The following is a 12,189-nucleotide window of genomic DNA, read 5'->3' as shown; positions in this document are numbered from 1 at the left end:
TAGCGGAAATACATTTAGTTTAGTGTGAATGGCTAACTAAGATGTGTTAAAAATTAGCCGGAAGAAAATTGTGATATCATTCTTTCCTATAATATTATCCCCCCAAAAAACTCAAAACAATCTAATCAAAACGCAAACAAGCTCGTTTAGGAACATGCGCCTGTGGTAAATTGTTATCCCCCCGGCTTCCCCGTTCTTCCGTTTATCGATTCCCCAAGTTTTCAAGGTAGACCATTTCAGGAGGCTTTTTTCAGCTTGAGACTTCGCAACTGATTCCCGTCAAATATGGACGCGTCGCGGCGCGAACGTCGGCATAAACGGGGCGTCGATACTGACGTCGACATGTCACCCTTCGGTCTCGTTTTTATTTGTTGAGGTCACAAATCTGTAGGGCCGTTATTGTTCAGTAGTATCTAGTTTGCGGATTCTCACCTTTTACATGATATCCGTTTTCTCGTTGAGCGGTTTCAGTATCAGCATGTCGGGCGATGGTAAGTATAAACAATTACAATTCTATTCTCTTCCTAAAAGTTTTTTATTGAACTAAAATTTAAGCTCTATTATTTCAAATACATACCTGGAAACAGTCAGTTAAATGCTGGAAGTTTACGAAATAAAATGTCGAAAACAAATGAGGTTTACTAAATTTATTCCGCCAAACATCTAACAGTTTTGATATAATGGTTGGCCTAATTTTTTGTACTTTTCCAAAATGTGACTAAACCACCAAATAGAAACACAGCTGTACCAGTGTGAAGAATCTAGTTTTAATTCAGAATTTTCCGCTATATTATTTTGTGAATGTAAAGCTTGGAGTGTTTTTTCTGTATTCTGCATAATCAGTGTGTGGTAAATCTGTGATGGCTAACTAAATTACAGTGATAACTAACTACAGCTTTTCTTAAAAATTTGTGTTAATTTCTTAATAAAAATTTTGAGATTAATTACATTGAAGCAGTGTTTTTTGCTGTTCATCAGTAGGTAGCGTTCACACATGCAAAGTTATACACTGATGAATATTCAAATACAAAAAATTGCTTTTTATAAAAAATGTTTTAAATTTCCTGTCCATTTTTAAATGAAAAAGCTTTCTTTAGTAATTTCCGGTCGACAAAAGCCATTTCCCAGTAAAAAGCTCCTTCAATACATCTTAGTTCCCTACACATGAGGGGTGAACACTGCAATATTTTATCCTTGCACCTTGATTAAAAGGCGGTACATTAAAAAAACTGCTAATGTATTTAATTACTTTGAAAAGATTGCAGTTTTTAGAACAATAAAAAGTTACTTGATGGTTTTTTTTTTTTGGTTTGAATGGATATACTGTTAGAGAGAGTGTTGAAATAATAATGGAATGTAAGTGTTTGTCAGAGAAGTATGTAAGATACAGTCAAAAAGCAATAAAGAGTGTTATTATATAGATAAAGAGTGTAAAATTATATGGGTGGCCAATTTTTGATTCATTCAAAAATTCCATTTTTGCAAAAAGTGCAATTTTGGCAATTTTTCACAGCAAAGAGCATATTTTTAACAAAGGACCTTAAATTAGGTAAAATAAGTACAAAAAAAGCACTTCAAAATTTTTAATTTTTCAAAAAAATTGAACGAATGGGGGGTATTAAGGGTCTTTTTTTTATTACTTTATACAGAAAATTTAAAATGGCGGCGTGGAACGCTATTTTGTCTGTTATTTCTTGAAACTACGCAATATTGCCTTTAAAATAATAGTACCCGTAAGTAAAGAAAATTTAAATAACTGTTTCTAGAGCAAAAGCAATTCTTAGCAAATTAATCAATAATGTTTTTAATTGATGCTACTTATTAGATTGTCAGATTTCCGATTTCTGTAAAAGTCTTTCTAAAACCAGATTTTTTGCTAAAACAAGAATAGTTGATGAATACAGAAAGATCTGAGAAACTTAGTGAAGTGAATAAGCTGAGAAATGAGCAATTAACCGAATAGAGAAACAAATACTTAAGAAAGTATTGCTTACTAAAAGTACCTGCAAATTATTTGTTAAAATTTTTGTATTAAATTAATACGAAAAAAAGGTAACTGAACTTGAAAATGTTGGTATAAAGGTCGGTGGATCATGATAAATTAATAACGACGATCACATTACGTATAAAAATCAGTCTAGGAATAACGTGGTAAATAAATATCAATAAACTAGAAGGAAAAAATATTAGAGATACTATAGTCTATAGTCACAGAAATAAAAAAAAATATATAAAAAGGAAATGTAAATTTTGGTATAAGTGACGAAAACTACCAAAAATCACAATAAACTAACAAATAATACAGAAAAATGGATTAAGAAGGTTTTGTGGTTTACGATCCTCTCTGTTGAACGGTTGATGTTAAGTTTCGGGAGTTGGATCATCAATGATCAGTGATCAGTGTTCAAATTAAAAAGATAATTATAAGTATTCTAGTAAAAATATAAATGTCTATAATTTTGCCATGTTAAATGGCTAACATAAAATATGCGTTTCCATTTCATTGATTCTTCTATTAATTTTTAAATTCATATAATTTTTGAAAAATATACCAATATATTACTTAATTATAACGTAGCTTTTAAGAAATTCTTTTAGGTTTGAAAAAAATAATTCAAATTTACATATACCGTGAAATTTACTACATTCTACTTACATCTTTACTACAAATAACAAGGTCCAAATATGTTGTGTTGTGTAATTTGGACGAGACTGTAATGATAAAAATATAAGTAGCATTAGTTGCTATGTTATGCGTAAAAAAAGCAAAGTTGCCACTGATTTCATAGAGATTCAGTAAAATAACCGCATTTTTTGAAATTTATTTCAAATACATGTGTATCATATGCTCATCAATTATGTGGCTCAACATTAAAGGCAATTTTTATTTTGAGAAATGCTTAAAACTATTTTTTTAGTCCCTCTAAATTATTTATTGACTAAATTAGCTGGTTCTAATCACGTATCACCCTGATTTTAATAATCTGACAAAAAACAGTTATATTTTAAAAAACGTCAATAAAAAAAACTTTTTCTGTGAATTATATGCTGGTACATATTGGCTTTTAGGGATACTTAATAATCGATTTTACTGAAATTATTTTATACTTATCTTGCTTTTGATTGATGAAAAACCAATTCACATTGTGTTATATGAAAAATTCAGACTTTTCGAGTCCTTAAAATAACAATAAACTTTAAGAGTGAGTAATGAAAAAAAATTAGAATAATAATATGTTAACTGTCTCTTGAAAACATGTTATTTTGGAAATGCCAAGGGCCACTAAATTCTTCTGAAACCTCGTAAAAGAGTCCTCTAAAGATGAGTCCTCCTCTATGTGGTTAGAATTATTTCAAAACTCTCATTTAACTCTAATAATACAGCATTTTATTGTAAACTGTAAATTTTAACTTTTAGTCATGTGGAAATTTCGGAAATCTCTAAAATACGGCGGTAAAAATGGTTTTTCATTAACCTGTACGACAATCATTATACTAAACTTTATTCACCCTGTATATTTGTGCGATAACTGTTTAACTTTTACTTTATTTCTGTTTTTATGTTATACTCTATATCAGTGATTTATAAGTTTCCTTCAGTATGTGAAGGCTGGCCTCATTACATAAACATTTATCCAAGTTGCATACGTTAAACAGTTTAGGTGATTTATATGTATCACCCTAAATTAGCATTTAGCATAACTATCAGATAACTGGCAGCTGTCCTAGTTCCACTCTGATGCATTTGTAACAAGACTATTTTGATTACTTCTAAACTACTATCCAACTGTAATAACACACATATACAAGTATACTCGAGTTGCTATAGAAATATGATAACACTGTTCTCGTTACACAATTTGGATTAAATTCCTAATTATAAAATTAAGCCTCCGTGTACAGTTTCATGTATATTTTATCCATAATATGCTGTTACGATACAGAGAAGGACTACAAAGAGAAGCTAATTGCGGCAGTGAAGAAGGAGGTGAAGCAGGTTATGGAAGAATCGGTCACAAGGAAATTTGTGCACGAAGAAAGTGGTTCAGTGACTTCTCTTTGTGGTGCTGTAGAAAATTGTCTTTCTCAAGGTATTAGTGTAGGAAACAACAAAATTTGGATAATCATATAGTGGTTTGTCGCAGGATTGAGACGTAGGGCTTTGGGTTTATTCAAAACCTCGTCGACGACGGCCCTTCTGCACAAAATAGCCAAACATTGTCCTGAAGCTGATCGGATCTCTAAGAAAGTTCAGGAGCTGGAAAATTTAGATCCTAACAGACGGTCGAGTAGCAGCAGTGATAGTGTTACAAAACCTACGTTGAAGAAAAATTTATCTTTTCCTACTACACCATTGCCAAGGTATTTATGGATAAGGTAAGCATTTTTTTGAGGTGATTGCTGGTATTGATTTCTTTACACCTGAACAATCAAAAAGCACTTTATTTTTGACGCTTTTCAAGGCAAAATTTAAGAATATTCCGGGCGCAGTTGGGAACTTTTAACCAAAAGGAAATGTTCGAATTTTAATTTCCACTTTTCTTTCTAGTCTGGAGAATATTGAGGATTTTATTCCATTAGTGGTTTGACGTGACGCTTTCTTGTTTTCAGACTGGCGCTTTTCGATAAGCAACTCGCCAAAATTATCGATTATCTGGTCAGCAACGCCACCAAGTATTACGACAAGGATGCTTTGGTGGCCGATCCAGATTTTGGTACTATTCTAAGCTCACTACTGGTTGGACCATGCGCTTTGGATTATTCCAGAACGAAAAGTGTGGAACATTTTTGGAGTGATCCACCTGCTGATGAACTGGTAAGTGGCATACATTTTGTATATTGGTATTTCACCAGCATACGCTTAATTATCAACAGTCGTAGCTAACAAAAAAGGAATTGTAATAGGAAGTGTTAAAGAAAAGTTGTACGGTTAAGAGAATATATTTTTTAAATGGAACATCCTGTATGTTTTTAGACTATTGGCTCTGCTTTACCTTCAACTGTCTAGTTCCAAGACAGTTAACCCAAAATAATACACGTATTACAAACCTATAGAGTATGAGGGAAATGCAAAATGATCTGTAGACATATTAGTTGAAGCTTTATTTCTCATTCTCAAGATAAAGATAAGAGTTACAGTTTTAAAAATTATATAGTTTTTTTTTGTTCTAACCCTTCCAGTTTTTCAAAAAATTTTTTTTTAAATTTGAAACTAGGCTTCTGTGTGGTACGAGCATTTTTACAGTCATGAGTGATCACTGGTGTGATTACACAAGTCTATTAATTTGCCATACCACACGAGTAATCTACTAATTATCTACGACCTACACAGAAATAAGTTAATTTTATAACTCTAACTTTGTTATGTAATGAGAATTTTTAGAGCACTAGTTTCGTTAAATCGCTCATTACGTAACTCAAAATGAGCTATGTAATAAATTATTACCATGCTAGGAGGTATTAGGAAATGCGGTCTTTTTATAACACATTCTTTCTTATGGATAAACCAGTTTTTAATTAATATTTTAGAAAATAGTCGAAATAAGTATACTAAAACTAAAAATAAACTAAAAAAATATATACAGGGTGGACCATAAGTAATGGGACATAGAGCTACAGCATATTCCTGACATAAAAATAATACGATTTAGCGAAATTGTTCTATACCGAAAATTAATATTAAGAAAGATACAGGGTGTGAAAGTTGAAATTTTATTTTTGTTTTTTTATCATATCTTCACGGTCGTTTGATATAAATTACTGAAAGTTGGTATAAAGGGGTTTTGGCAGGCGGGAAATACGATGCTTTCATTTGTTTTGTAGTAGCTGATAGGGGGCGCTAGCTGCAACCATATCCGTTCCTTCAAGAGACTCTAACTTTTTTTTACGGAACTGAAACGACCATATGCTCTCAAAACATGATTCTAAGATGTTTTCTATGTAAAAAAGGTATACTTGTTGTAAGTCTTAAAAGTTGACTGTTTTCGAGTTATTTAATGTTTTATTATTGCATGCATTGTCGTATGTTAATACGATATGTGCTGTATACCCTTAAGTTACACACATAACAGTTTCTGTATGTAAATTTGACCGTTTAAAAAATGTTTGTAAACTTTAAAATAAAGCTAGTTGTTATGAACGCCCTTTTTGTTTTTGTATCAAATCCTACTTAGAATTAAAAAAAAAATAGTAATTAAAATCTGCTGTACATGTAAATGCATGCAATAATAAAAGATTAAATAACTCGAAAACGGTCGACTTTTAAGACTTACAACAAGTATACCTTTTTTACGTAGAAAACATCTTAGAATCATATTTTGAAGTCATATGGCCGTTTCAGTTCCGTAAAAAAAAGTTTGAGCCTCTTGAAGGGACGGAGATGGTTACCGCTAGCGCCCCCTATCAGCTACTACAAAACAAATGAAAGCATCGTATTTAACGCCTGCCAAAACCCCTTTATACCAACTTTCAGTAATTTATATCAAAAGACCGTGAAGATATGACAAAAAAGCTAAAATAAAATTTCAACTTTCACACCCTGTATCTTTCTTAATATTAACTTTCGGTATAGGACAATTCAGCTAAATCGTATTATTTTGATGTCAGGAATATGCTGTAGCTCTATGTCCCATTACTTATGGTCCACCCTGTATAATATATATTTTAATTAATAAATAAAGGTATAAAACTAAATATCATTGGAATCAGCTTATAAAGAGCTGTCTATTGAACCAATAATACCTATATAGGGTGTTATATAAGAAAACTGACTGACCAAAAACTTTAGACGAAAAACGACTACGTCAATGGAATCTACGTAAAAAAACACTGTAAGTGGCCATTTTCAGTTTTTTCTTCGCATCGCAAAGAATAGAATATGGTTAATGTCCAAAACTCTTCTGTATATCCGAAACAAATAAAGACAGACGAATTCTGATTGGACCAAAAGAATAAACTTGAAAATCGAGCTCACAATACCTATTTTTTCGTTTGTTTAAGATCCTAAAGTGTATTTTCAGAAGGTTTTAAGACCCTTTCTCCCCAAAAGAAGATACTAAAGAATCTACTTTGGTAAAAAACATTTTCAGTTCATTTTGGTACCTAAAAACTTAAGTTCTATGATGTATTTCAAGTACTTTCAGGGTTTTAACATTTGCTTATAATTTGGCTTATACAGATTCGTTTTTAAACCATAACTATGGAATGGTAATGGTAGGTGTGGATGGTGACAGATGTACTGCGACCTGATTAGATCTATTGTACTCCATCTTCTTCTGCTATCTCAAGGTTTCCTTGTTCATAGCAGCCCCTCAAGATTTAGTTCCTTTAGGAATTTGAGGATCTTGAGTGGGTCTGTTCGAGGTATTTCTTCCACAGCCAGCTGGGGTGATCCCAGTGTGTTTAATCTTCTGTGGAGTACAGCATAACACTACAGCAAGATGTGGTGGGGTGTTTCTGGTTCTTCTCCGCAAAACTTCCAGCTACTGTCCTCTTCTAGGCCTAGCTTCCTTATGTGTTCTCTGAGTCGACAAGAAACCCCGTTAATGCCTTGAGACTAATTTTGTTGAGGTTAATCAGTGTCTTCGATCTTGCTCGGTTAAAATTGTCGATGAGATCTTTGGCCTGCCTCAGTCCTGGAAGTCTTTACCAAGTGCGGTGCTCTCAGTTCTTCTTTAGCTTTATTAAGTACTTCCTGGACATATGCTTTTCCAAGACCACAGAATGTTTCTGGCCCGATCAGTGGCGCTGATGCTCCTTTTCGTGCCAGAGTATCTGTTTGTTTGTTACTCTCTACTCCGACGTGCCCCGGAATCCAGAGGAGGTTACCTTGTCCCTTCTTAGATCATTGAGCTTTCCTAGGCACTCCAGAACCATCATCGAGTTGATGTTAGATGAGCTCTACGTTTTGATGGCTGCTTGGCTATCGGAAATTCCTTGTTCCGGTATTTCCTGTCGAGGTTGAACTGAATACACCTTTCTATGGCGTAAATTTCCGCTTGCAAAATGCTAGGGAACTGGCTCATGGGTTCGGAGTATTTGGTGCGAGGCTCGTAGACTCCTGCTCCAGTCCCCTCGGGAGTTTTAGATCCGTTCGTATACCATATTGTGGTATTTTTCCCTAATGTCTGAATGGATTCTCTGCTCCAATCTCTCTTGGTGCTCAAACTTCCTGATGATTTCGTCAGTTGGGAGATCGGTGAGGTGTGCACTGCCAGTAGACAGTGAGTCCCTTGCACCCCTGTGTGCTCTTCTTTTAAATCCGGCCTTATCCAACCTGAGATGTGCTCGAGTGATTCTTGGATGTTTTCGGTCAACACGAAAAGAGCAGTTTCTGTTGATCTTCCCGCTCTGTAAGCGTGTTGTCCGGGGTGCAGAGGCACCCTCTCCAGTATCTCGGTTCGAATATAGTTATCTATCATCTTTTCCAGTGTTTTCAGGAGGAAGGATGAGAGACAGATTGGTCTGAATGACTTTGGGAGGGTGGGGTCCCTCTTCCCTACTTTAGGGATGAAGGTGACCCGTGCTCTTCTCCAGTTGCTTGGTATGTAATCAAGCGCCAGACTAAATCTGGCTGCTTTGATAATGAACGGCAGTAGTTCCGTTTGACTTGAATGGTTGGAAGGAGTCGATTGCCCACTTCAGCCTGTGAGGAGTGCATATATTTTTTGCTACTCTCCAGTCTTCTTGTTTGGCTCTGCCTAGTTCTACTAGTGATCTATCTGGAATGTATGGGGTTCTGCCTGGAAAGTGCGTTTCCAGTAAGAGGAGAGCTCGTTCTTCGTCCTCTGTGTAGCTCTCATCTGTTCTTCTGAGTGATATGGGACCCTGCTCTCTACCTTTCGCCATGGACTTTCTCTTGACTTTCCTTTTTTCTTTATTGTAGTTTGTCAGCCTTTCGGTGTATTCCTGCCAGTCTCCGGCCCGCTTTGTCTTGTTCTCAGATTTGACAGGTGTTCGTTCCACCAAATGGTATCATTACCATTACCATTAGCATACCAGGTTTTGAAAGAATATCTTTAGAGGGTTTTAAGACATTTTTGAGATATGATCTCTTCAATTTGCAGACAGCTCCTCAAGATCATAAAATACTATCTTCAGATGATTTTTTAAAGGTTCTGTAACATTTGCTGACCAGGTGATTTAAATCCTAAAGCTAGCAAGGCAGCAATTTTCTAAATTTTTGTTAGGAATAAATAATAGGATGAGAACACATAAACAAACTTTCAAATGATGTACTCGCATTGAAACTTTCGACCTGAATAGTGCTGAACTGGAAAATGTATGATATCAACATTACTAATACATAACCATATGGGTAACATTCATGGGTAAATAAGGCATTTCAAAATTAACTTCATTAAGGCATTTTCCAGCTAATGATACATAATGTAAAATCTTTTATGTGTAGATTCGACCCACCTGTGCCCTTTTATAAAAAAGGTCAAAAATGACTTATTGGAAAAACGTTGCAATTGCCTCGATTTCCGACGTTCATTCGCAATAACAAATCTAATACAATCTATTTCCTGTTGCAAGCCTGATTGGGTTTTCTAGGAGGAAACGGCTTCCGATTAATTGAACGCAAAAAAAACAAACAAAACCGCTTGCCAGATTGCTGTTATTATGTTTTATATTTTGTTCGGCAATTTCAAATCTGAAACGCAATTTAATTTTCGTCTCTGAACTACAAAAGGAAAATGTTTTCCGGAATTTCGTGCAGTAAAAACTAATTATTCCTATAAACAGCGAGCGAAATTTCCAGTTATGTATATCCCTAAATTAAATCTGTTTTATTTTAGAAGGGTTAAATCCAGGAAAAGCGTCTCGATTATCCCTAAAAATGTTGTAAATTCACGTTCCGACAAAGTTTCACCCCGATCCGTATTTCCTGGGAAATCTTCCAGAAAGACTTGGAAAATTCGATTTTCCCCGAGCGTTCCGGAATATATTTTACGTGGAGAAATAAGTGATTTATAGAGAAAATATTTAGAGGCTCTCACACTGATTGAATTGAATATGTGCACCTGAAATTTTACATTATGGAGTTAATTTTTGTTATAAATATGAAGTTGCAGCAACAAGTCAACTAAAGCTAAATTGTAATTTGGACCAAACCTTATTTGACATTTTTAAAGTGGTTTGTGGTAATACTTAATATGATTTTTTAGAGTAAAAATTTTTCAATAAATAGTTTTGTATGAAAACATTCATGTAATCGAACCAATCAAAATGCATGAATAGCACTTTGAAGAACATCTTACTTCTCCATCTTTTAAGCTATTTTTAAACCTGCATCACAATTTGAGAACCAATTATTTCACTCTTAAATTGGTTTATACAAATTGGCTTAACAATTCCTTCAAAGGCGCTTTGAACTGTATTTTTCTATGGTGAAAGCTGTTTGTGATTTTGGTTGTAAACCTTTGAAGGTATTATTGAGGATTTTAAAATGTATATTGATCATAAATAATTTTGTTTTACAGGAGAGAAGTACGTTCTTTGTTAATTGAAAGTTTTCCTAGAGGTAGTATAACTTTCTCTATTTGTAACTAACACAAAGTTGCCATAAACCTTCATAATTTACATGAAAAGTAACTATAAGATCGTACTTTGTGGAGATCTGAGCCTGGAAAACTTATTAACTTTTCCTGAATGTTACTAAATTTACAATAATTTAAACTTAAGTTTTTTTTTGAAAATGTGCTTTTCATTTTCCAGTTAACTGGTTGAAAGTTTCAAGAATGGGCGTTAAATGTTTGTAGTAAATTAATTGGACACTTTAAATTTTCTCGGTACAGTTTGCTATTTTTAAATTACTTTCTCGAAGCTATTAAAACCTCAAAGAGCTGCAAAAGTAATATTGGAAAATGTGTTAAGTACGCTTAAAGGGAAATTTGAGATTATAGATTAATTGGCACTTATATTGCTGTATTTTATACGAGTGAGTTAGTTTATAATAACAAAAGATTGGCATTTGAGAAAGCAGCTAATTTTCAGATAAATATATGTCACATAAACCTACTTATTTTCCTAACAAATGAGGAAAGTGATACTTTCCCGCACGCTGACTGAATATGCCGATAGGTTATTGATGTGATGCATTACCTCTAATCTACTGCTTACTAATATTAATAATAAATGAACAATCATTATATGGAATAACAATTAAAAATATGATACAAAAATTAACATAATTTATTTTTCCCACCCTAGTGTGGGAAAATAATCTCATCTTTTCGCACTTGTGCGGAAAAGTCTATATTACGAGAACAGTAATAGTGCGGGAATGTTATCATTCGCGCACGCTTGTACAAAATAGTTATTTCCCTAACAAGTGCGGAAAGTGATAAATGTCCCCTATCCCCTGTGCAGGGTGCTGCATTTTCGATGGTTTTACGGGGTACAGAGAAAACTGTAATAGATAGAAAAAAGTAGCATACGTGTTCCGATCTCTTTTTCTGAGCTGAGATGACTGGCGAAAAGTGGGCGGCGCAAACTTCTTTTGTTTCAAAGATACGGGGGATTTTCGAAAATTGGTCATTTTTGAACCTCCTCTGTATTTCAGTTGCTCTTAAAGTTATCAAAAAAGGAAGAACGGTTCCTGGTAGTAGTTTTCATGTAGAATCCAATGGCGTAGTCAGTTTTTTTCTATTCCGTTTAGTTTCTGACATATGACATTAAGTTAGATTTTTTTAAATGGAACATCCTATATATTTTTACGTCATTTAATTCTGTTGATTTTTACCTTTTCAACGATGTATTACAACATATAAGTTTGTAGAGGTTAATCCTGTTATTTTTAAAAAATACCTTTGCTAAGCTAAAAAAAGGCCAATATCTAAAATACCAAACAAAATCGGAAATAAAATAAACTAACACATCAGAAAATTAAATATTTTTAATAAATCTTATTAAAAATCTAAGTTACAAACAGTTCTACCGTCACTTTAATAAGAAAAGTGGCCATTTCTATTTTCTACTATTTTTAAGGTAGAAGTTAAAAAAAACTGTTTATAAACGACATGTAACATGTTAATATGAACATAGTCAAATTTTGCTTCGACTGTGGGTATTTTTATACATATTATTTAGCACTTTTTTGTTAAGGAAACGCTTTTTTTCTAATTACCAAGATTAACGTTTACAAACTTATATGTTTTAATACACCGTTGAAAAAGTAAAAATCAA

At 33.5% G+C, this 12,189-nt stretch overlaps 1 protein-coding gene across 2 annotated transcripts in view; it reads left to right on the top strand.

Moving 5' to 3' along the window:
• The first annotated feature begins 40 nt into the window (after positions 1-40).
• The window catches only part of LOC145726838 (small G protein signaling modulator 1-like), a 28,016-nt gene continuing 15,867 nt past the window's right edge, over positions 41-12,189 (top strand). For both annotated transcript variants that reach the window (XM_081976092.1, XM_081976091.1), the window contains exons 1-4: positions 41-491; positions 3,945-4,091; positions 4,146-4,377; positions 4,612-4,816. In XM_081976092.1, coding sequence (XP_081832218.1) covers positions 440-491; positions 3,945-4,091; positions 4,146-4,377; positions 4,612-4,816 — 636 coding nt within the window. In that variant the 5' untranslated portion in view covers positions 41-439. The remainder of the gene's footprint in view (positions 492-3,944; positions 4,092-4,145; positions 4,378-4,611; positions 4,817-12,189) is intronic.

This window comes from Ips typographus, linkage group LG3 (genome assembly GCF_016097725.1).
Source record: "Ips typographus isolate SLU linkage group LG3, UJ_Ityp_2.0, whole genome shotgun sequence".
Lineage (NCBI taxonomy): Eukaryota > Metazoa > Arthropoda > Insecta > Coleoptera > Curculionidae > Ips > Ips typographus.
The sequence above is the reverse complement of the archived record's forward strand: the minus strand, read 5'-3'. Positions and strand labels throughout refer to the sequence as shown.